Source organism: the organism of the source record quoted next, unplaced genomic scaffold (genome assembly GCF_019419815.1).
Source record: "Pyrus x bretschneideri cultivar Hongxiangsu unplaced genomic scaffold, Pyrus_bretschneideri_v1 Contig3, whole genome shotgun sequence".
In the NCBI taxonomy this organism is placed as follows: domain Eukaryota; kingdom Viridiplantae; phylum Streptophyta; class Magnoliopsida; order Rosales; family Rosaceae; genus Pyrus; species Pyrus x bretschneideri.
In genome coordinates this window covers 6157746-6179104 of record NW_025999612.1, presented here as the reverse complement: position 1 = coordinate 6179104, position 21359 = coordinate 6157746, and the positions used below count along the sequence as shown (strand labels likewise).

Sequence of the window (21359 nt, the reverse complement as noted above, 5' to 3'; positions counted from 1 at the left end):
GTGTATCCTACATGATTCCTCAATTGATTTTAAAAAGTTGGGATAGTATTGTTTGTACCCTATAGATTTCATCATTTGTGCTCTATTTAGTCAAATTGGGCTACGTTTAATTTTACACTCAACAGTTCATATTGCGTTTGCGCTCTATGGTCTGTTTGCGTCCAAACATTTTTGTAGTGCACCCAACACCTTGAACTATTTCCATTTAAGGACAACTGAACATGCTTTTCTTGGGCCTCAATGTGCCCAACAAGGAAGAACAGAATATTCATTCTGAAAACCATTTCGGGGCATTGGCTCGTAATAGAATGAAGACTCAGGCAGCTGACAAGGAACTGAAAGGGAATCGGAGGAGGGTGTCGAAATACAGTGGGATTGTACACAAATTTGTCTAACTAAACTAGATTGCGTGATCGAAATAACATTACACTCGTGCCTACTAAATCACGAGAACAGATCAATCCTAATTTACAACAGTAAGTGCGCGGAAGCAGCAAATCAACTTGGAGTGCATAACGGTTTAACGACGTAAAACTCCACCACTTGAAAAATTGTGTTTAAACACATTTTCAGTCAAAAAAACAATCTACTATTAGTCAAAGAAATATAAGAGATTGACGGAAACTCAACTTACTAGACTCAACACTAGAACGTAGTCACGTCCTCATGCCCTTGCCAAAAACTTTAGAACATCAATTGACAACAAATTAAAACACGATCAATTAAAAACCCGTTTGACAAAATGCTATACAACCCAGAAAATAATCAAGGACAAATAATTTAGTTCAAAATAAATTTTAACCCAAGTATAATCTAAACGCATTCCCTATGCCAAAAATTAATAAAAGCATTCACGCAATAATATACAAACAATGGTATAAGTATAGAAAGGATAGTTAGGATTCATTGTCCGAAACTGGCCAGAGGAGATATCTACTTTTCCAAGAGCAACAACCAACACAGCTATATGCTCTTAGACACTCATTCATAGACACCACCAAACACATTTTTACATTCACTTGTTATTCAACAAACCAGATTCCTGCATTCTAGAAATTGCCTTCTCAAACTGGCTCCACCTCTGCTCCAACGTCCCAATGTATCCGATCGACATCCTCACCAGCCCCGGTGAGATTCCAGCCAGAGCCTTCTCCTCATCATTCATCTCACTGCTTGTGCTGCTTCCAGAGCAGGACATTAGGGTTTCATAGTACCCTAGGCTCACAGCCATGAACCCAAACTGTGTGCAGTTCTGCAAGAGATTCATGAGCCTGTTGGCTCTTTCCTCAGTCCCCATGTCCAAACACAGAAGCCCTCCGTATCCGTAATCTTTGTTTCCCACTGACTTGAGAAGCTCGTGCTGGGGGTGGTCATCGAGCCCCGGGTAAATTACTTTTAAGCCCATCTTCTTCATCCTTTGGGCATAAACCATTGCCCTGTGGCAGTGTTCCTTCATTCTCAAACCTAAGTGGGGAATCCTCTCAGCGAGCTCAAATGCCACCTTGGGATTCATTGTGGGGCCCAGGATCATCAGGGAGCCTTGGTGCAGGTCCATCATGGAGTTCACCAGGCTTGCAGGTCCACACACAACACCTGGAAATTTTGATGCCACATATAAAAACAGTTCAGCATTTTTGTTGCCAATCACAAAAGAAAACTTAAAATGGGTTAAAAAATACAAAACACACTAGCGATAAGTGGTGGGATGGGTTCCGTCTAATTACAGAGGAAAATGCTAAATATACAGTTAAGATTCTTTCTTTTATGAAGTGACCTAATGCATTGAACTAAAATTTACAACGACATTAGTAAATAAATGATTGATCTCCTTTATTCAAAGAATAATGCTAAGAAAACTAAATTTATAAACTAAATTCGTAAATCAAATTATATGTTATCATTAAAAAATAAGCATATTAATCAAAGTTTAAATAATGATCCAATTGTCAACAATCATATTATTTGGTTTACAAAATTTAATTTAAAATCTAATCCTTTTAACATTATCCTTATTCGAATTGATGTTTTTTTCTTACCTTTTTCTTTTAATTTTTGTACATCACATCACATAGAATCTTGCAATGATCATAGAAAATAGCGAACTTTAACGAAAAGCTCCAGTACTATTTACTTTAACAAAAAATTATATTTTTATACTAAAAAAATCAATCATAGTACTATTCACTTTATCCTTTATTTTGTCATTGTCGTTAAAATTCAAAAATTTTAAGTTTTTTTTATTAGTTTTTCTTAAAAAATAACAAAATGAAAAATCAAATCAAGCATCACATAAAAGATTCTTCTAGTAAGAAGAATACAATTCCTAATTTCTCACCTCGACTCCTTTTTTTTATTTTTTTATTTTTAGCTTGCAGATTGAAACTGACACCAAACAAACAGTCTAAGAAAAACACAAACAAACATAAACGTATGTTACCTAAAAATACACAACCCAACAAAAACGAACAGAAACACCTGTCTTGCTATCGCAGTATAGCAAGATATGAATCACGAGTCACAAAAGTAACGCCCTCACATGTAACCAAACCTATCCCTCCCCACCCTTGCGAAAGGTAGTTTATAAAATAATACCACTGAACACAAATTTTACGTAAAATTTAAAGATGTGATCTTTTAATGTAATTATAGGTGACGCGTTCGGTATCATCGTGAGCGTTATTAGATTTCATATTTTATTAAAATATTTAGACTACATTTTTTAAATCACATTTATAATGTGTTGTAACGCTGTACGGGAACATACTACTATCAATCCACTTATATTATAAAATATATATTTATCTGGACTGAAAATGCTAGGTGTTGATATTACTGTCATTATCAATAATTTTTGCAACCGTAGAGGGTATAGAAAATAACACAAAACGTAAGGAATATATTTACTATTTTTACCTGCAATGATATCAGCACCGCCGCTAATAAACTTGGAAATACTGTGAACAACCACGTCAGCACCAAGCTTCACCGGAGAGAGAACCATGGGAGAAAACGTGTTGTCCACCACAACCGTGACCCCCTTCTCGTGGCCGATGCGGCTGAGCTCCGGTATGTTGGCGACGGTTAGAGTCGGGTTCGACATGCCTTCGAAATATAGAACCTTGGTCTTCCCGACCTCGATGGCATTCCTCACCATGTCCAGGTCGCTGATGTCCACAAATGTTGTCGTTATGTTGCAGGCCCTGGGGAAGAAGTGGGACATGAGGGCGTGGGTCCCGCCATAGACGGTTCTGGCGGCGACGATGTGTTCCCCGCTGCTGACGAGCTGGAGCAGGACGGAGGATATGGCGGACATCCCAGAGGACGTGCAGTAGGCGGCCTCCGTACCCTCGAGAGCCGCCATTTGTCGGCTGAGATTGAGCACGGTAGGGTTAAAGTGGCGGCTGTAGATGAAGAAATCGCGGTCGGCACCAAGCTCGCCGGAGAACATTTTGCGAAGAGTCTCGGGCTCCATCACGGTGAACGTGGCGGAAGCCTCAATCGACATGTTGACACCACCGTGCTCACCAAACTCGTGGCGAGCACTGGCTAATGCCGCGGCTGGGTCTTCCCAGGCCGCAGCTGCAGCCGAGGACAGCAACATAGACTTTTTGGCGGCAACGTAGTCGTCGTTGTCCATGTCGTCGTGCTCGGCTCTCTTCTTGCTGTTGGTGGTGGGGAAGACTAATCCTTGGGATTTGGTGTCAGCCATGTTTGGTGATTGCTAAGGGAGTTTAGGATTGGGTTGGGGGGAGGTAAATCAAAGGGACAGGAGGAGATGGTTTGTGCTTTGGGTTCGGGGGAATGTAATATCTTCTATATATAGGGAAACAGAGGTTGAAAGGTACAGTGAATCTGGTCAATTTTTTTTCTGCGGTTAATCTGGAATCCCTTCTGTTGCTACGGTGTAATTAATGTGCATACACGTTTTTTCTTTTTTCCTTTTTTAATAATTTTTTCAGAGAAAATAAGAATCACTTACAGTTTTTTTCATTTTTTTTAAATTAAAGAATTGTGTCTTTTTAAGATTTGAGTAAAGTGATTTAACTAATGGAACCGGATCCAATAAAATTGAGCATGCTAAGCAAGCGATATAGACTATTAAAATTTAATCTAACGATTACAAACAGGAGGCTCTCTAAAAGTTATAATAATTGTAACCGTTGGATCAAATTTCAACGGTCTGGATCGTCTGCTCAGCAGGCTTAGTATATATGGATCCGAAGGGGATCCAATTCCTTAACTAATAACTACCTTGGTATTTTTTATAAATTTAAAGTACATTTCATTATTATATATTTTTTCGAATTTATCATTTTTGTTTTTTGACGTGTTTATGCTTTATTTAGTGGAGAGATATTTTCTTTTAGCTAGTAGTGGAGATATTAGTTATTAGCTCTATTATATTTTTTTTTTTTAAATATATTTTTTTAATCAAACTAATTTGTTTATGTCCGACAAACATTAAATATCCCTTTTTCCAAATTGTTTGTTTTTATGGATTTTTTCCCAAATGGTTGGGGATCCAACATAAAATGTACTGTCTAGTTTTTTTTTTCTTTTTCTTTTTTCTTTTTTTTTTTGTCAAACTGTTTTTCTTTGCTGTTTTTTTTTTTTTTTAACTTATAATTGTTGAGAAACAACTATTAGGTACAAGTACAACATATATGTGTATATTATTGTTGGGTACATTTGAATTTGTAAAAATTGTGGATAGGTATGTTTATTTGCAGTTTTGGTATGTTTGATATGATACATATTGTTGATATTGTTACATTATTTTTTATTACGTTTGATTTTGTACACATTATATATTAGTTAGAATTCGCGGGATTTGAAAATATTTTAAACAGTTTTTGAAAAAAAAAAATTTAATTGTAAATAATGTGACAGCCCGTCCCAGAAACATTTTAACGTACGTGTGAAAGGACAATATTGCCCCTAGTGCGTTCTCTTTTCGTGTTGTGGTTGTATTGGGTTTTTGTTGGCTTGTTGTGAGCCACACACACACTAACCTACACCTCCACATTTTCCCTGCCCTGTACCCCCTATCCCGTGCCCAGTTCCCTTCCCCATTCCTTCCCTTTTTCTTTGAAAACGTACGGACACACACACAAGCACACTAAACCTCCACAGATCGAAGGAACTAAGTACATATTCGAGCTCGTGAGACTCGTACGAGTCCAACCATACCATTTTCAGGTAAGAACTCCAACGTTTTCACGTCGATTTCACAATGTCCGATTTGGGGTACTATTCATGCACACGTGATTTCTCACGTTTTAGGGAAAATGAAGCTTGTAGATAGCTTGGTGAGGTTCCAAGGAGGCTCGGAGTAGTTCGTTTGAGAGAATTGGACATCGGGATCGTTGGTTTCGAAGTTGGCCGGAGTTGGTTCGTTTTTTTCAGGTGAGAATTCATGGTTTTTAGCCCTTAAAAGTTGTATGGTTATGTTCTTCTAGTTCTAGGCTTCAATTTGGTACCTAAATCGTGGAATTTGGTTGAGAAACGACGGAGATATCGAAGTTTAAAGATTTTCCAGTTTTCCGGCACCGGCGACGTCGCCGGAGGTTCGTCGGGGAAGGAGACGGAATATTCCATCAAGTTTGACGGAATCCGTTAGAACTAACGGAATATTCCTAACGCCGTCAGCGTGCCAGGCACGTGCCTGCGCGTGGCCGGCGCGTGGGGGCGCGTGCAGCGGTGGAAAATTTTTCTAAAAATTTGGGTGTGATCCTGAGGTTGTGTAGAGCACGTTGGTATATTCAATTGTCCAATTTGAGCAATGTATGAGAAGTTATTTCGAAAGTTTGGTTATGTGTTTTAAAATTAACGTTTTTATAGTTATTTCGCATATAGGTGAAACATATCCCGAGGACGAGCGTGGTCACTCGAGGCAGGGGGGCTACGACCCTTCCACTTATCAGTGAGTGGGCTTTTGGTTTTCCGTATATACCTATATACTTATATTTTCCCAGAAATTGAATTAAATGTTTATTAGTTATATGCCATGCATTATATTATCGTCATTTATGCATTATTAGTTGCATTATTGGGCGTATATATTTATATACATATGCATATTTGGTGCTGTGGACACATGGGTAAGTGCCAGGTAAGTATTATTCATGTTTACTTTTAAATGGTGATTAGAGATGCTTAGAGAGCTCATAACCTGCACCCCGGTGTTAGTGCTCCCGCCCAGATTAAGGCACAGTCCTTCACGTGATGTTCACCTCCCGCACCACTCGCTCAGCTTGGATCCAAGTTAGGTGCACAGCCCTGTCGTACAGACCACTTTAGGTGGTTCCAACTCGTAGGTGACCCGCGATTATTCGCACAGCCTTCACGTGATCGTAGCACTAGAGCGTTTATATGTATTACACCCAGGCCTGTCGTACAGACCACTTTAGGTGGTTCCGACTCGTGGGCAGGTTTAGTTATTGTGATTGAGATCTGAGCTCTAAATGCAGCCGTACAGGTCACGTTAGGTGACTCCGGCTGCCAGATTACATGTTATTGATGTGATTTATACCTGAGCACTTGCATTTCATTTTGAGGTTCAAACATGGCATATTCTTGAGCATGATTGGCATATCTATATATACGTACATATGTTTATTTTCTGGGAAGTATACAGGTTTTACGGCGAGGGGTTAGAATCTTTTTTTGAAATGGTTTTTGAAAAGCTTTGTTTTTGCCCACTCACGCTTTTGTTTTGCGCCCCTCCAGGTTCTAGCTAGCTAGCAAGTTTGGTGGTTTCCCAGAGGGCTTTCCCGACATTTCTGACAGACGATCACCAGCGTAGGTCCACCTTCGGGTGTACTGTTGTAGCGTCATTTTAGTTTGGACTGCTTTAGGCATTCTGCTCTAAACTTATGTCTCACTTACGCTAGCACTTATTACTTTTAACTTATGTATGCTAGTTTTTATTTATTCGTACTTTTACGTTACTATTTTATTAGCTTCCGCACTGTGCACATGGCTACGTCACTTTCACGTGACGGCCAGCACGCCCTGATCTCGTTCGGGGTGTGTCAAATAATCATTACGAAATTGTAGGGATTATTGTGAAAATAAAATTGTATCTAACTACATTTTTTTTTTCACAATTATCTCTTAGGAGGGAGAGGGTAATCAAAAAACTAGATTATATAACCAATGCTTGGTGGTTCAAGTGGTAAGGAGCTTATTCCCCTTAAGCAAGGTCTCAAGATCGAGCCTTGGGAATGGAGTAGCCATCATTGGGAGAGCTTGCCCCCCGAATGGGATCCGACCCAGCTCAAGGGATTAGTCCTCACCTACATGCGGGGGATACCCTGAATTCATCCAAAAAAAAAATAGATTATATACAGGAATTTGTCTCAATAAGTTGTGCATTTCTTTTTGGCGTGAGATATTAGAAATATGGGGCAGTGGAATGTTAACTAATTTTGGTACAAGAAATGATTAATTCTAATAGTGTGGCACCAAAATTATACGAAAAAAAAGTTTAATTAAATCTCTAAAAGGCATATAGCTCGTTTGAATGTGCTTTTGAAATGACTAGAAGCGCTTTTGGTGAAACTGTTTTTAGAACCAATTATTAATAAAGCTGCAAATAAATAAAAGCACTTAAAGTGCTTCCTAGAAGAAGCACATAATCGGTGCTTCTTGCAGAAAGCACTTACAGTGCTTTTGAAACCTAAAAATATTTTCTCTAAAAGCGCTTTCAGTCATTTTAAAATTACATCCAAACGAGTCTAAACATTTAGTCTTGAAAATTATAAACTAAGGCGTCTATATTAATATGTTTTTTTTTAGAAATAACGTTATTTTGTTTGAAGTTTTTTCCTTCTTATTCTTAAGATATGGAAAATATGCCCCTCATCTAATCAATAACCTTACTCGAAAGTGTTTTGTTTTTCTAATTTTTGTGGGACGAGAAAAGCAAGTTGGTATCCTTACTGGTACAAAATGTCTAATTAGGCTCAAAATGTGCACAATCGTGTTTGTCCCCAATTGTGTCCATATGTAGGTTCATAAGTACGTGCACATAGTGAAGCACTTCCTTTAAATCATTGGACGTATGGAAAGTTTGAGTTTATATAGCACGAATAGGTGAAGTGTTGGTTGTATCAACTATAAAGGGCATACCATATCAATGGTATGGTATGTATGGGCATATCATATCAAATGATTTAATATAAGCAAACAACGAGTTTCATAAATGAAATTATAACATTATAGAAGCAAAAAATTTGTTAGTCATAAGTTGAAGAGGAAGTTAGTCAAATCTACATGTGAGAACGAAATCTCAAAATGAACTACACTCTTAATTTTTATATTATGACATAACAATGTTACTTCTGATGAAGTGATGGAGAAACTGGCATTGCCAAAATTCCAACTCCTGGAGGACAAAAAATATATGTTTCTGTATTTCAAATACGCTGAAAAATCTCTCAAGAGTGTGGGAAGTGAAATCTACACGTTTTATTCTGGGCTGGCTCTATTCCTTATTGTAATCATGCTAGAGAACACATAAAGCAAACTGATCAGAAACGTTCTTATCTAAAAAGACACAATAAAATGAATACAAAAGAGAGTGTAGGTGCACGTAATACCTTGCAGATCAAAGTCCTACATTCTTGTTTTCTTCTGTGTGGCTCATTTTATTTTACTTTCGCTCCTTAACACATCGTGAAAACGATATATTGATGTTTACAGGAACTAAATTTTTACCAGAAATAGTACGTACAGTCCTCCTTTCATTTTTCTTAAAGGAAAGATCAAATACTCATTGGTATCCAAACCTGTTATTATATTGTCTGATGAAGAAATCCCGTCCTTTATAGCAGAATATCGTTGTATAAAGAAAAACAATATACACAACAATTTAATGACAAAATATCCCCTTTGTGTTATTCTTTGCATTCTTCCTTTTCAATTCGATTAATTACTGGAATTAACAATACAATAAAGAAAGGGAATTGTTATTAGCACTTAAAAAATCTCATTTAACACTCCAAACTGTCTATAATTAGAAAGAAAAATACACTTATGAGGAATGTAGAATGAGATTTTTAGAGTGCTAATAACAGTTCCCTGAAGGAAAAAAAAAGCAACTTCATATGGTGAAATTGACCTTGATTTCATTGTAACCTTCTAGGGTTTGGGTTCAAGTTCCTAGACCAGGTCACGGATCAAGGATTAGGGTTGCGAGGTCAAGGGTCGAGTCTGATTAAAGTCCAAAGATCATGGCCGTTTGGGATCAGAAGATCGATTTAATTTGTTCATTCAAAAATGTGTACATATGACATGAAAAATACTAATTATCTGCATACAGAAAATGATAAAAACAAGGGTACGTACATCTATAAAGAAAATAAATTATGCATGCTGATCCAGAAAAATAATTAAATCATGGATTAATATTTGTTTTAACTTTTTCTTTAGCATGTAGTCATCAAATTAAGCAAGACCACCTATTCCAGCTCGTCATGCTTATCTTCTTTCCATGGACATTTCATGACCAACTGATAAAAGTCAGAGATCATGTCAAAACTTTCTAAAACGCATGCATACACATATTGTTTAGATGCAACGAAACAAAACCAAGAGAAAAAAAGGATAAAAAGGGGGAAAATAACGTAAAGAAGATTCAAAATCCAAAATTGACAAAGCGATTCTGATTGTTTTTTCAAGAAATTGATTATATCGTCCAAGTAAGTAGGAACCTAATCCCAATATGTGGTACTACAAAAAGCTAGATAGGAAGACAAGATTGGAAAAGTTGTGATCCTAAAAAGGACGCGAATTGGAACTTGGCTCGTAAGTTGGATTAATTCACACAGCTCCCCTTTTTTTCCATTTTTCTTTCAAGGAAACGGGTCTTTCTCTAGGGTTACATGCACGTCGTACAATCATATTTCTTACGATTGTGAGCATAAATATAATATAATATTGAAGCACGTCTTATTTTACACGTGTTCCAAGACTTTATGTGCAACTAGATAGTACGGACCGTATTTTCTTCCAAGCATTATAAGCTGTCATGGTCCCAATGAGATAAGGCAGAGCCCATGTCTGAAAGCACAATCCTTGTCATTGTTTAATTGCTCAGACAACTCGTTTTCCAGTCGACTTGGAACGTTATCTACCGATGTTTAGTTCTGTGAAATTTTGTGTCCCACCAGTATAGTCACTAGTCACTACACACATGTTATATAATATGTATGTATATAGTTTATATAATATGTATGTATATAGTTTATTAAAATATCACGCCTTTTTAGTTAAAATAATCAATGGAATTGGCATAAGTCCTCTTCACTTTGGTTCTTGCAATTAAAAATATATAAAAATAGTCTCTGAATTTGTTTACCGTAAATCATTTTAGTTCATCCATGAAATATTATCTGTAAAAAATTTTGTTAAATCTGTCACGTGAACGACTACGTGATCATTTTTAAGGGTATTTTTGTCAAGCTAACCCCTTCACTTAATGAAGATATCGACAGATTTTTCATGGAATAACCGAAATGATTTTCGGTGGATAAATTCAAGAACCATTCTCTCGATTTTCAATGTCAGAAATACAAAGGAGAAATGTCAATCTCATAGACTATTTTAGCTAAAAAGCCTAATATGACACCTTGATTGAGATTCTCTTCTTGGTTATTAACTAATCATTGTTACTAGTTTGGAATTTTTTTTTTCCAGAACAAACGATGTTATCTACACTAAGGAGGTGGAGAATGTTTAAGCCTCACAATGAGCTAGCAATAATGTGGTTTAAGTTCGCATTTGGCAATAATCGAACCTAAGAGCTCTCACTTATAAATGAAAAGAAATACCATTAGACCATGTATTCAATTGGGAATTTGAGAGATTTTAATGGATTTATAAATCCATGAATTTTTATGAAGTCTAATTGATTTATAGAGATTCCAGGTAAAATTTTGATTCAATTCCCTCAAAATCTCTTAGAGAGAGGTGAGATTTTTGGATGCTTAAAATACACTATCTGTAAGATCCCACATCGCCCAGGGGAGTAATCTTTATATGTATATTCCCATCTCTACCTAACACGAGACCTTTTGGGAGCTCACTGGCTTCGGGTTCCATGGGAACTCCGAAGTTAAGCGAGTAGCGCGCGAGAGCACTCCCAAGATAGGTGACCCATAGGGAAGTTCTCGTGTGAGTTCCCAGAAACAAAACTGTGAGTATGTGCTGAGGGCCCAAAGCAGACAATATCGTGCTACGATGGAGTCAGGGCCCGCGAAGTGGTCCCGCCCGGGCCGGGATGTGACAAATTGGTATCAGAGCCTAACCCTGGCCGTGGTGTGCCAACGAGGACGTCGGGCCCCTAAGGGGGGTGGATTGTAAGATCCCACATCGCCCAGGGGAGTGATCCTTATATGTATATTCTCATCTCTACCTAGCACGAGGCCTTTTGGGAGCTCACTGGCTTCGAGTTCCATGGGAACTCTGAAGTTAAGCGAGTAATGCGCGAGAGCACTCCTAGGATGGGTGACCCATTGGGAAGTTCTTGTTTGAGTTCCCAGAAACAAAACTGTGAGGGTGTGCTAGGGGCCCAAAGCAGACAATATCGTGCTACGGTAGAGTCAGGGTCTGGGAAGTGGTTCCGCCCGGGTTGGGATGTGACACTACCAAATCTCTCCAATTACCTCTAATTCCTCAACTTCTTCAAATTCTTTAAAATCAAATTCTAATTGAATACACCTAGAATGTTATAAACTTATTTAAAATCCTAATTGAATACACTCGGATTTCTAAGGATTTTAATAAACTATCTTAAAATCCTGATTGAATACACATTGAATTTCATAGAATCACTTAAATTCCTGATTGAATACCCCTAAATTCATTAAAATAATTAAAATTCCTCAAAATCCCATTTGAATACACCACCTAAGATTAATAGTTTAGAATTCCTATTATAAAAATCCAAAAATAATAAAAGCAACAAACTTGCAGACATGAGTTCGTATGCATTAGTAGGGCCATATGGCATCCATGACTATCAAGTAGATAAAAAATATATATCAATTTTTTTCTTTTCGAAAAAAAAAATTAGTATATAGTCATGATTATTTATAATCTTGCATCTCTGAGTTTATAAGAGGATAAATATTAAGAAGACTTCTCAAAAATACTCTCGTTAAAGTATATTTTTAATACAATATTTAAAAATCTCCTTAGATGTCACATCCCGGCCCAGGGGGCACCACTTCCCGGGCCCGATCCACCACCGTAGCACAATATTGTCCGCTTTAGGCCCCGACCACGCCCTCACGGTTTTGTTTTTTGGGAACTCACACGAGAACTTCCCGATGGGTCACCCATCCTGGGAATGCTCTCGCGCGCTACTCGCTTAACTTCGGAGTTCCTACGGAACCCGAAGCCAGTGAGCTCCCAAAAGGCCTCGTGCTAGGTAGGGATGGGATATACATATAAAGATCACCCCTGGGCGATGTGGGATGTCACAATCCACCCCCCTTAGGGGCCCGACGTCCTCGTCGGCACACACGCGACCAGGGTTAGGCTCTGATACCAAATTGTCACATCCCGGCCCGGGGGGCACCACTTCCCGGGGCCGATCCACCACCGTAGCACGATATTGTCCGCTTTGGGCCCCGACCACGCCCTCACGGTTTTGTTTTTGGGAACTCACACGAGAACTTCCCGATGGGTCACCCATCCTGGGAATGCTCTCGCGCGCTACTCGCTTAACTTCGGAGTTCCTACGGAACCCGAAGCCAGTGAGCTCCCAAAAGGCCTCGTGCTAGGTAGGGATGAGATATACATATAAGGATCACCCCTGGGCGATATGGGATGTCACATTAGAATTTCCCTTATAAAAAAAATATCCACATTGCACTTATGAGCTATGATATTAGGCAGCAAACAAATAGCATTGACAGGCAAGCACCGAATTTTTTGGTTGATGCATTATGATTGGGGTTCTCATCCAAAACCTTAATCATAAAAATAACAAAAATGTTCTTCTTATCACATATTTATATCATCATTTGTACTATCTCTACTAGAAATCGTACATATGTTTTAGTGGGTCTCATCTCTATTAAAAAAATGATACAATAATAGTACAAATATATGACAAGTGTATCATTACTCTAAAAATAATTATCATCAAATGATGGAATTCAAAAGAAGAATAAGAAAGTTGGATCGCAGCATATACCCTATGTGTAGAGTGATCGAGATTGCAAACGTAGAAAACTCTAAAATTACAAACAAACAAGTAGAAGAATAAACAAACTAATGATTCATTCATCTATTCTATATTATTAAGAGAACCTTCCTTGTCAACTTTTTTTCTTTTTTTTTTTTCTATTTTGCCCTCACTTTTAATACACACTATTGACAAAAGGAGGGCAAAAAAGTAATTTTGAATCTTTTGACAAATTGACAATCATATTCGTATTTTTCCTATTTTATCCTCTTTTTTTTGCGAAAATGACAATCATATACTTATTTTTCCAATTTTACCCTCACTTTTGATACACAATATTTACATAAAGAGGACAAAACAGTAATTATGTAATATTAAAAAAAATGCACACTTATTAAGAGAAATTGTGTGCTCTCTGCTAATGCGTGTGTGTATATATATATATATATATATATATATATATGTGTATATAATGCATGGAAAAGTCAAGCTATGAACAAAAGTTGAAAACGACACTCATTTTTCAATCTACAATTTTGATTCCACACCTCCATCTCAAAGCTGTCCACAAAACATGAATCCAAAAGTAAAGTCAATTGAGGGGAAAAAAGCCGCCTTCACGAAAAGAAACAAAACACGTGCTAGTGATAAACAAGCAATAGGTGTTCCAATAGAAACAAATGAGATGGGTCAAGGAATGGGACTGATCAATGATCATGATCCACATATCTTAGTCCCAATGATCTTAATCCAAATTATTTAATCATTACCAATCACTAATTAGCATCTTATCCGAAACATGTCCATTGAAACCTAAACCACATAAGCAGATGAAGCTTTATCACATTAACAGTATACAATCATATTTATGTATTTTTGTATGTATTCAATTCTTATCCATCTTCTAATAACTAATAATTTAACCTATTAACATTATCATTTGTTAAAAAAAAAAAAAAACTTAAAAAGTACAAGAAAATTAACCAAAATGATAAAAACTAAAAGATGTAGCAATGTCTTGTTGCTTTAAAATCAAATTTTGTGCATTTATTTTGTGTGTGACTTCTGTGTGATTTTTCTTATTAATTAACATATGTAAATTTATGATAATAAAGTTAAAAACGATTAAATTTGTTAACATGTCAATCAATTATAAAAACTATACACAAAATAGGTGTAAAAAATTTAAACTCTTTTGCTTCGATCTTGGATAGTTTGGCTTGGATGACATGGGAAGAACTACGTCAGGGCTTGCGTAGGCTTTATTGGATAAAACATGACTTGGTGGATCCCATTGCCCCCATTCTCCCGCGCATTATATCAAAAGTAGATTGTTCAATAATTTAATAGAAGAGGTCAGGATCATGTGACCTAAAAATTCTACAAGGTTTCCGAGAATTCTTAAATCGAATCTGTTTATCGTATATCGTGCAGTCAGAAATTATTTTAAATACTTTTATTTAAAATTAAATATAAATAATATCTGAAAAAAATTAATCGCACGATGTACGATGAACGAACACAATTTGAGAATCCTAAGGATTTTGACAAAGAGAATCTGGAGATGATTCTCATTCCTAAAAATTGGCCTTCAATCAAGACATCACATCATGTGCTATCTGGTCCTACGTTTTTTGTAACATAGTTTCGGTGCAGCTCAACACATGATTTTTTCATAGCGATAATGTTACGAGTGTTTTAACTATTAGATTTAAATTTTATAATTATTAGAGTATTGTTAAAAAGAAATGTTAAATTTTAAGTGTAATGTCCCACAATCCAATTTAAAAGTAAGAAGAAGTTTCCTAATTGTGAATATAGATTTTGATTTTGAAATCAAGACCAGAATGTAAGCAGTGAATTGTCGCATTTGACTTTATTTAATCACAAAATGAAAGATAAAATGTTGAATTAATATCTTCTTTTGGAGTTTGGAAGTTTGAAACCTTGAGTACTTAAAAAGGGCCAAGTTCATCCCACCTTTCAAAGGGAAAATGATTATTAGCTTCGCTTAGGTTGGTCAAATTTGGAAGAAGAATTGCAATTGAGTTGTGGAAAATTTAAAGTCTGAATCAGAAGGGATATGATCAGATTATGCATTTAGATAATTACAGATATTATTACCAAACCATACTTTAAAAAAAAAAAAACATATAAATATATATATATATATTAATTTACTGTATTTGGAGAAGCAATGACGCAAGGGCACCCTCACTAAACACTACCAAGTTCCATGCGAGGACCACCAATAAATAAATAAACTAATGAAGTCTAAGTAATCACAAAGTTCCAAGAGCAAAAAGCGCGCGCACAGAAGAAAGCACTTAAACGAAAAGCACCAATGGATTCTTGGATACGAATAGACTTGTTAAAGTGGAGCTTCTGTGTTACATAGATGTAGGAAAATCAGCAAATTAAAGGGGGGCATATGATGTATTGAAATCACTTCCTGGTAGGATTCTGTAGCAATTTGTTCTATTTCAGCTACGATTCTACGAAAGAATCAGATGCATAAGCACCGGACTAACATTAAAACAGTACAAAAACTTAGGACATGTTTGGTACTCTACTTGAATTCTATTTTTTAAACTCAAAAACAATTTTCAAATTTTAGGTCTTAAAAACTTAGCTAACTAAAAAATATAGTTTATTATCTAAAAACATAAAAAGTGAGTTTTTAGAATTTTTAAACTTAAATTCATTCCTTTTTTTTTCTCTTCCTCCTTCCCTCTCACTCCAAATCTATCTCTCTATCTTTTCTTCTTTCTATCTCCTCTTTTTTTTTTACTTTTTTCGTCTCTCCTCCAATTCGTTATTTTCATTATCTCGGTTCTTTTTCTCACTCATCTTCCTCTCTATCTCGTCTAATCCTCTCTTCTTTTTCTTTCCTTCAATCATCTTTTACTTTCTTTCCTCTTCTCTCATGTTCCCTATCCTGCGACTCTCTCTTTTTAGATCTCTTTGTTTAGTTGAAGTTGTAAGATTTAAAAATTTTAAATCGCAAATCAATCGAGTTTTTGAGTCTTAAAGAAAATTGTTTTTAAGAAATGTTCTTAAGAAATGTTTTGAGAAATAATACAAATTTTCAAATAGGATACCAAAATACTGAAGAAGTTTTCTTCAGAACATTATAGACGTTGAAAGCAGCGTACAATTACACCTTTCACAATGGCGAAGACTACAAGAACGTAATACTGGTGAAATTTTCACCCATGGATTACACGAGGTACATCAGAATTTGAAAAACATCGACCCAAGGCATGAATGCCCGCTAAGCTGTCAATGTTCGACAGCATACAAGTACAAAGAATCGAATGATTTTAGCTTATTTGTATTGTATTTGATCATATTCCATCGCATTTTTAAGACTACGATCTGATAAAGATATAAGATGTATATGGCAACAATGAAGATATATCCAACTAAACTTCCAAGCTGTGCAAGCCCTCTGAACTTCGGTGCGCGCCTTCCAAATTACTCGATGAAAAGGCTTCAAATTTTCCTCTCTGCAGATGCTCAAGGAAATCCATGACGACCGGATCACTCCAAGGTGCTCCAAATGGAGCTTCAGCACCTGCAACCCACCCTAGATGGCCACCTTTGGGTGTCACTATCAACAAGCAGTTTGGATTGTCCTGACAAAACAGCAAGGGATGTACTATATTAACATGCTGATAGTATATAGGAGATCACCAGAGATATGTCAGAAATATTCTTCACAAGCAGAGGGAACATGACAGTATGCCAATCCATTTTATGCAAGTGATCCAAGGAAGATGACCTCTTTTTTAAAATAAATTAAAAATTCTAACAATCCCAAGCATATGGAGTCCGTTGAATTTTTGTAAGAAACAGGGATTCCCTGGTCATTTCATTTTCAAGGGTTTGCTCGGTCTAGAACAGTCCATCCACGGCATACTACCCTAAACCCTATCACGTTACTTAGTATTTCAAAAATTTGTGGTTTATCTTGGTGTATAAGGCATTACACATGCCAAATTATATTGGAAATAACAAAATACAAGAACTATTGGAGAAATAACAAATAAACCACTAATCCCTATGTTTGGATGAGGGAGTTTCTAAGTACCAAGGAACTCTCGGCTCGATTGTCAAAAATGCAATACAAGAACACTACCAATAAACTACTCAAGCACTACAAATGACACCTTTCAAGGAGTCGTTCGGAAGTTCTCTCATATGTATTGCATCTAGTCACTTCCAAGTCCCTCTGTCTAACTTTTCTAGAGCATTCCTAACAAATATTGCCTCAGTTTTAGGAACTAGGCCCTCATCCAAACATTAGGTAAGGTTTTAACATAATTTTGTCTTGGTCACGAGACTCTACAAACCTTGATATCCTCACGAGGAATTCCCCTGTTAGGAGCAATTGGATCATTTTCCGCCTGAAACCATAAGAACAATAAGTGTAAGAACATTTGCAATAACTGAACACAATTCTAGTTATGCCGCTCATGCAATCATAATAAGAACACTGTTTGATAGAAAGGACATAACTGTAAAGGATGGATGAGGCAAGTCATGACAAAGGAAAGTAGTAGTTTTGTCCTCTTCTTGTTTCGAAAGGATAAGCAGTGATGGAAATATAATATAAAGCCATGGATTACCACTATTATGTCATAACTTGTGCTTATTATGCTCATCAATCCCTCCACCAATCACCAATCTATTCATTGTTAGAGGGAGAGATTATACTGGGCATGGGGGTTCCCTATCCCTCTATTTTTTCCTTTCACTCAAACAAGCAACTTCAAGGATTGACAACCTCCCTCCCTTCACTATCTTTGCATCTTTTCTTCCCTCTCTCTTTTCTATCATTCCTACCTCATTCCTACCAAACTCGGTATAAGAAAACACCACTGAATAGATATGCCCAGGTTCGATATGTCTCATATTTCTTATAACAAGTCCACTATAAATTCAACCAGAATAATAACAAAAGAGGTTTTAGAATCTACACACACCAACATCTGCTGAGAGGTTCATAAAATGTCTATTAACCATATGAAATGTTTGAGAGATAGATTACCTGAATGCAAAGCAATGGTGTGCAGACATCCTTTATGGAATTTGAACTACTGGAATTAGAGTAGTAGTCATCTACTGACTTGAAGCCAAATGAAACTGCAAGTTTTCATTGCAGGTGTTCTCATCAGATGAATGTCATGTTATCCCATCTGAAATCAAATGGTTTCATGCACACAATATACATACCACGAGTTAGTCCGTCATCAAACTCCCTAACGGTCTTTGCATTGGCAGCCAATGGAATATTATACTCACCACCCATGTCTTCAAAGAGTAGAGCATGCCTACAATGTAGTGCCATAAAATTGGGTTATTTATCAACCTCAAGCTGAAATATAAATAACGGTTGAGAACATAATTTAATATTTCATGAGATTTACTTCTTGAAAATTTTGCAGAGTGAACTTGCAAGAGCTTTGTCATAAACATTATTAAAGCCCTTATGGAAGTCCTCGTCTGCAATGACCAAATTGAAAGGATTACACAATGAGACAGCACCAGAAAGACGGCATGCATTAGATTCCTGCAGATACCACATCACTGAATATAAATGAAATGAAAGTGGAGAAAGGGATAAGAAAATTCCAGTGCAAAATGTAGGTCTGCGTATTGCTAATTTTTATAACTGAAGATATAATATACTCCTCCTCTAATAGAGAATGTAGCGATCGGAAATTCAAGGTCATATAAGATTGGTATTAGCTCTACATTTATATCCCTTGTGCAGAATGCATGATCAACCAAATCCAACTTGTACAACATTCTATAATCTAATGGCCATGCTGTATCAAGATAAAAGCTTGTTTCTTTTCCTGCCAGACACATATAAGTTCCCTTTTTGCCAAACATTAATGGATTCCGTTGAGCAGAAACAACAGCTTATTACAACTAGATAGATTGCTAAATTACTGCCTTGTTAAAGCTAATCAAGATTACCAGCGCATTAGACCTACTGCACATATGCAACGTTAAGTAAGCAAGAGCACACACACTGGACAATTGTAGTGCAAGTCAATTGTCCAAACGAACAAACAGTACAGAAATCCTAAAAGTGATTGGTCAATGACAAAGTATACTGCCAGAACGTGAGAGGAAATGAGTGAAGTTACATTTTACCTGACCCAAGTAGCGAACGAGAATGTTAGCACCAAGAGACCAACCAGCAGCATACATATTAGCTTTCGGATACCGAGTGCCAACATGAGCCACTACTTCACACATATCTCCTAAAAATGAAGCCGAATAGAACTGCACATCAGCGCCATAAGATAACTAATCACAAAACAGGCTTAATAAACACATCAAAAAGTTCAAATCTTCAGCATTCAACTCCCATCAAAGAACCAAAGAAAATCCAAACTCGAAAACAACCACCTCATTACAACAAGTATCAATCCTGCCGATTGTAAACAATGCTAGCAAAAAATGTTAATTAGGATTATAAGTTTAAACACAGAGAATCACAAATTGGTACAATTGTAAAATGGAAATTGATTGGGCCAAAGTGAGAATACCTGAGGAGTTGTCACAGGGCTGCCGCCGCAACCGCGGCTGTTGAACACCACAACCCGCCATCCTTTACTTTTGGCGCGAACCAACATGTGTCTGACATACGAGTCATCACTCCCTCCAGTTAAACCCGGCTGCAAAAACACCCATTACCCAGAATCCAAATTCAACTTTTAACTCAAAAGCTTTGCGCCTTTTTCATTATTGTAATTTTTCCCGGGAAACAAACAGGAAATAATGTAGTGAATTCTATCACTTTAAAATGCTCTTTTAACTCCAAGTTTGACCACACCCCTTAAAGGAAGAGAAATGTGAGAGCGAACGCACCAGGAGAATGAGGAGAGGGGAATCGGGGGGCAAGAGGCGGTCGTCGCCGGAGACCCAGTCGAGGGCGACGGCGCCGTCGTCTGCAGTACGGAGGCACTCTCGGCGAAGCCTGACGTCCGGAGTGGACCTGTAGAACGAAGCGAATATGGTCTCGACGTGGCGGTTCGACCCGATTATGGGATACGGGTCGTAGGGTCGGGTCACAGTGGTGAGGACGGGGAGGAAGAGGTCGCGGGCCCCACCGAGGATTTCGAGGGACGGGTGGGCCATGGGGACGGCGGATGAGTTGACGGGGAGCGAGGAGAAGGCGGAGAGGCGAGTGCAGGTGTGGAGATGGGACACGTGGCGGAAATAGGAGAGAGGTGGTGAGTAGCCCAGGGAGGCTCTGGCCATTGGTTGGTTGGTTTTGTATGCAGCGGATAGCTTGACGAGTGGCTTTCGGAAAGACAACAAAAAGTGTTTCTCTCTCTTTCACTATTTGGCTACAAACGGTTAAATAATACTTGTATTAAATAAATATATTTACATGAATTATAATATTATATATATATATATGTTGAAGTCATATTTAGAATAGGAATATGATTGTGTAAATCTTATGGAATCTGATAAAGTATTATATATTCTTTATTAGGATTAAATTACCTATTAAATGTTGTAATCCTAAAGTAAAATGTTTTACCCTTTCTACTACTATAAATAAAGGTAAAATGGGGTGAATCAAACACAATTCACAATTACACATCTGTCTTTCTCTCTACTATTACTACACCCTCTCTCTTTATATAGCCTCCATAATTATGCCTACTATCAGCACGCTCTTGATGCCGTGCTAAAGAAAGTTTATTCTTCAATCAGAAGAGTAGTACGTTTTAATCATTTTTTATGATTAATTTATTATTTTGAATTGATCTTCATGTTATTGATTCAATTTAATTTTTCTGTGTTGAACGTGATACAACGCATTGAAGATGCAATTCCGGCTTACAGAGAAGGATCTTCTACAAATTCAAAGGCTTTTATTTGTTTTCTGCCAATCAGATACGCTTAAAATAAAGTAAAATATTTGAAACGACCATGAAGCATGAAAACATTCTATATGATGCATGAACCCCCTACATTTATATTTACCTTCCGATATATATATATATATATATATATATATATATATATATATATTGTATATGTTTCATATATTTGTCAATATATATTTGTTTCATGCATTACGCAATTATACTATGTGAAATTTGTGAGTCAAAGAATATAAATAAAT

The 21359-nt window shown here is 36.9% G+C and overlaps 2 protein-coding genes across 2 annotated transcripts; both read right to left on the bottom strand.

Moving 5' to 3' along the window:
* Nucleotides 1-882: 882 nt before the first annotated feature.
* Nucleotides 883-3801, bottom strand: LOC103949316 (methionine gamma-lyase). Its single transcript, XM_009360435.3, has 2 exons — nucleotides 2914-3801; nucleotides 883-1593 (listed from the first exon to the last, which is right to left on the bottom strand). The coding sequence occupies exons 1-2, from the start codon at nucleotides 3707-3709 to the stop codon at nucleotides 1016-1018; spliced, it is 1374 nt and encodes a 457-aa protein (XP_009358710.2). The 5' UTR covers nucleotides 3710-3801; the 3' UTR covers nucleotides 883-1015.
* Nucleotides 3802-16291: 12490 nt separating this feature from the next.
* Nucleotides 16292-20608, bottom strand: LOC103949315 (embryogenesis-associated protein EMB8). Its single transcript, XM_048589069.1, has 8 exons — nucleotides 20087-20608; nucleotides 19765-19893; nucleotides 19367-19498; nucleotides 18631-18773; nucleotides 18437-18534; nucleotides 18252-18346; nucleotides 17554-17607; nucleotides 16292-16836 (listed from the first exon to the last, which is right to left on the bottom strand). Exons 1-8 carry the CDS (start codon nucleotides 20477-20479, stop codon nucleotides 16624-16626), a joined length of 1257 nt encoding a protein of 418 aa, XP_048445026.1. The 5' UTR covers nucleotides 20480-20608; the 3' UTR covers nucleotides 16292-16623.
* Between the last annotated feature and the right edge of the window lie 751 nt (nucleotides 20609-21359).

Coding starts and splice junctions, on each gene's coding strand:
- LOC103949316 (XM_009360435.3), bottom strand. CDS start 3,709: ATGGCTGACACCAAATCCCAAGGATTAGTCTTCCCCACCACCAACAGC. Junction 1,594..2,913: donor CGGTGCTGATATCATTGCAG/GTAAAAATAGTA, acceptor CAAAATTTCCAG/GTGTTGTGTGTGGACCTGCA.
- LOC103949315 (XM_048589069.1), bottom strand. CDS start 20,479: ATGGCCAGAGCCTCCCTGGGCTACTCACCACCTCTCTCCTATTTCCGC. Junction 18,774..19,366: donor TCGTTCGCTACTTGGGTCAG/GTAAAATGTAAC, acceptor TGGTATCTGCAG/GAATCTAATGCATGCCGTCT. Junction 16,837..17,553: donor TTCCTCGTGAGGATATCAAG/GTTTGTAGAGTC, acceptor CTGTTTTGTCAG/GACAATCCAAACTGCTTGTT.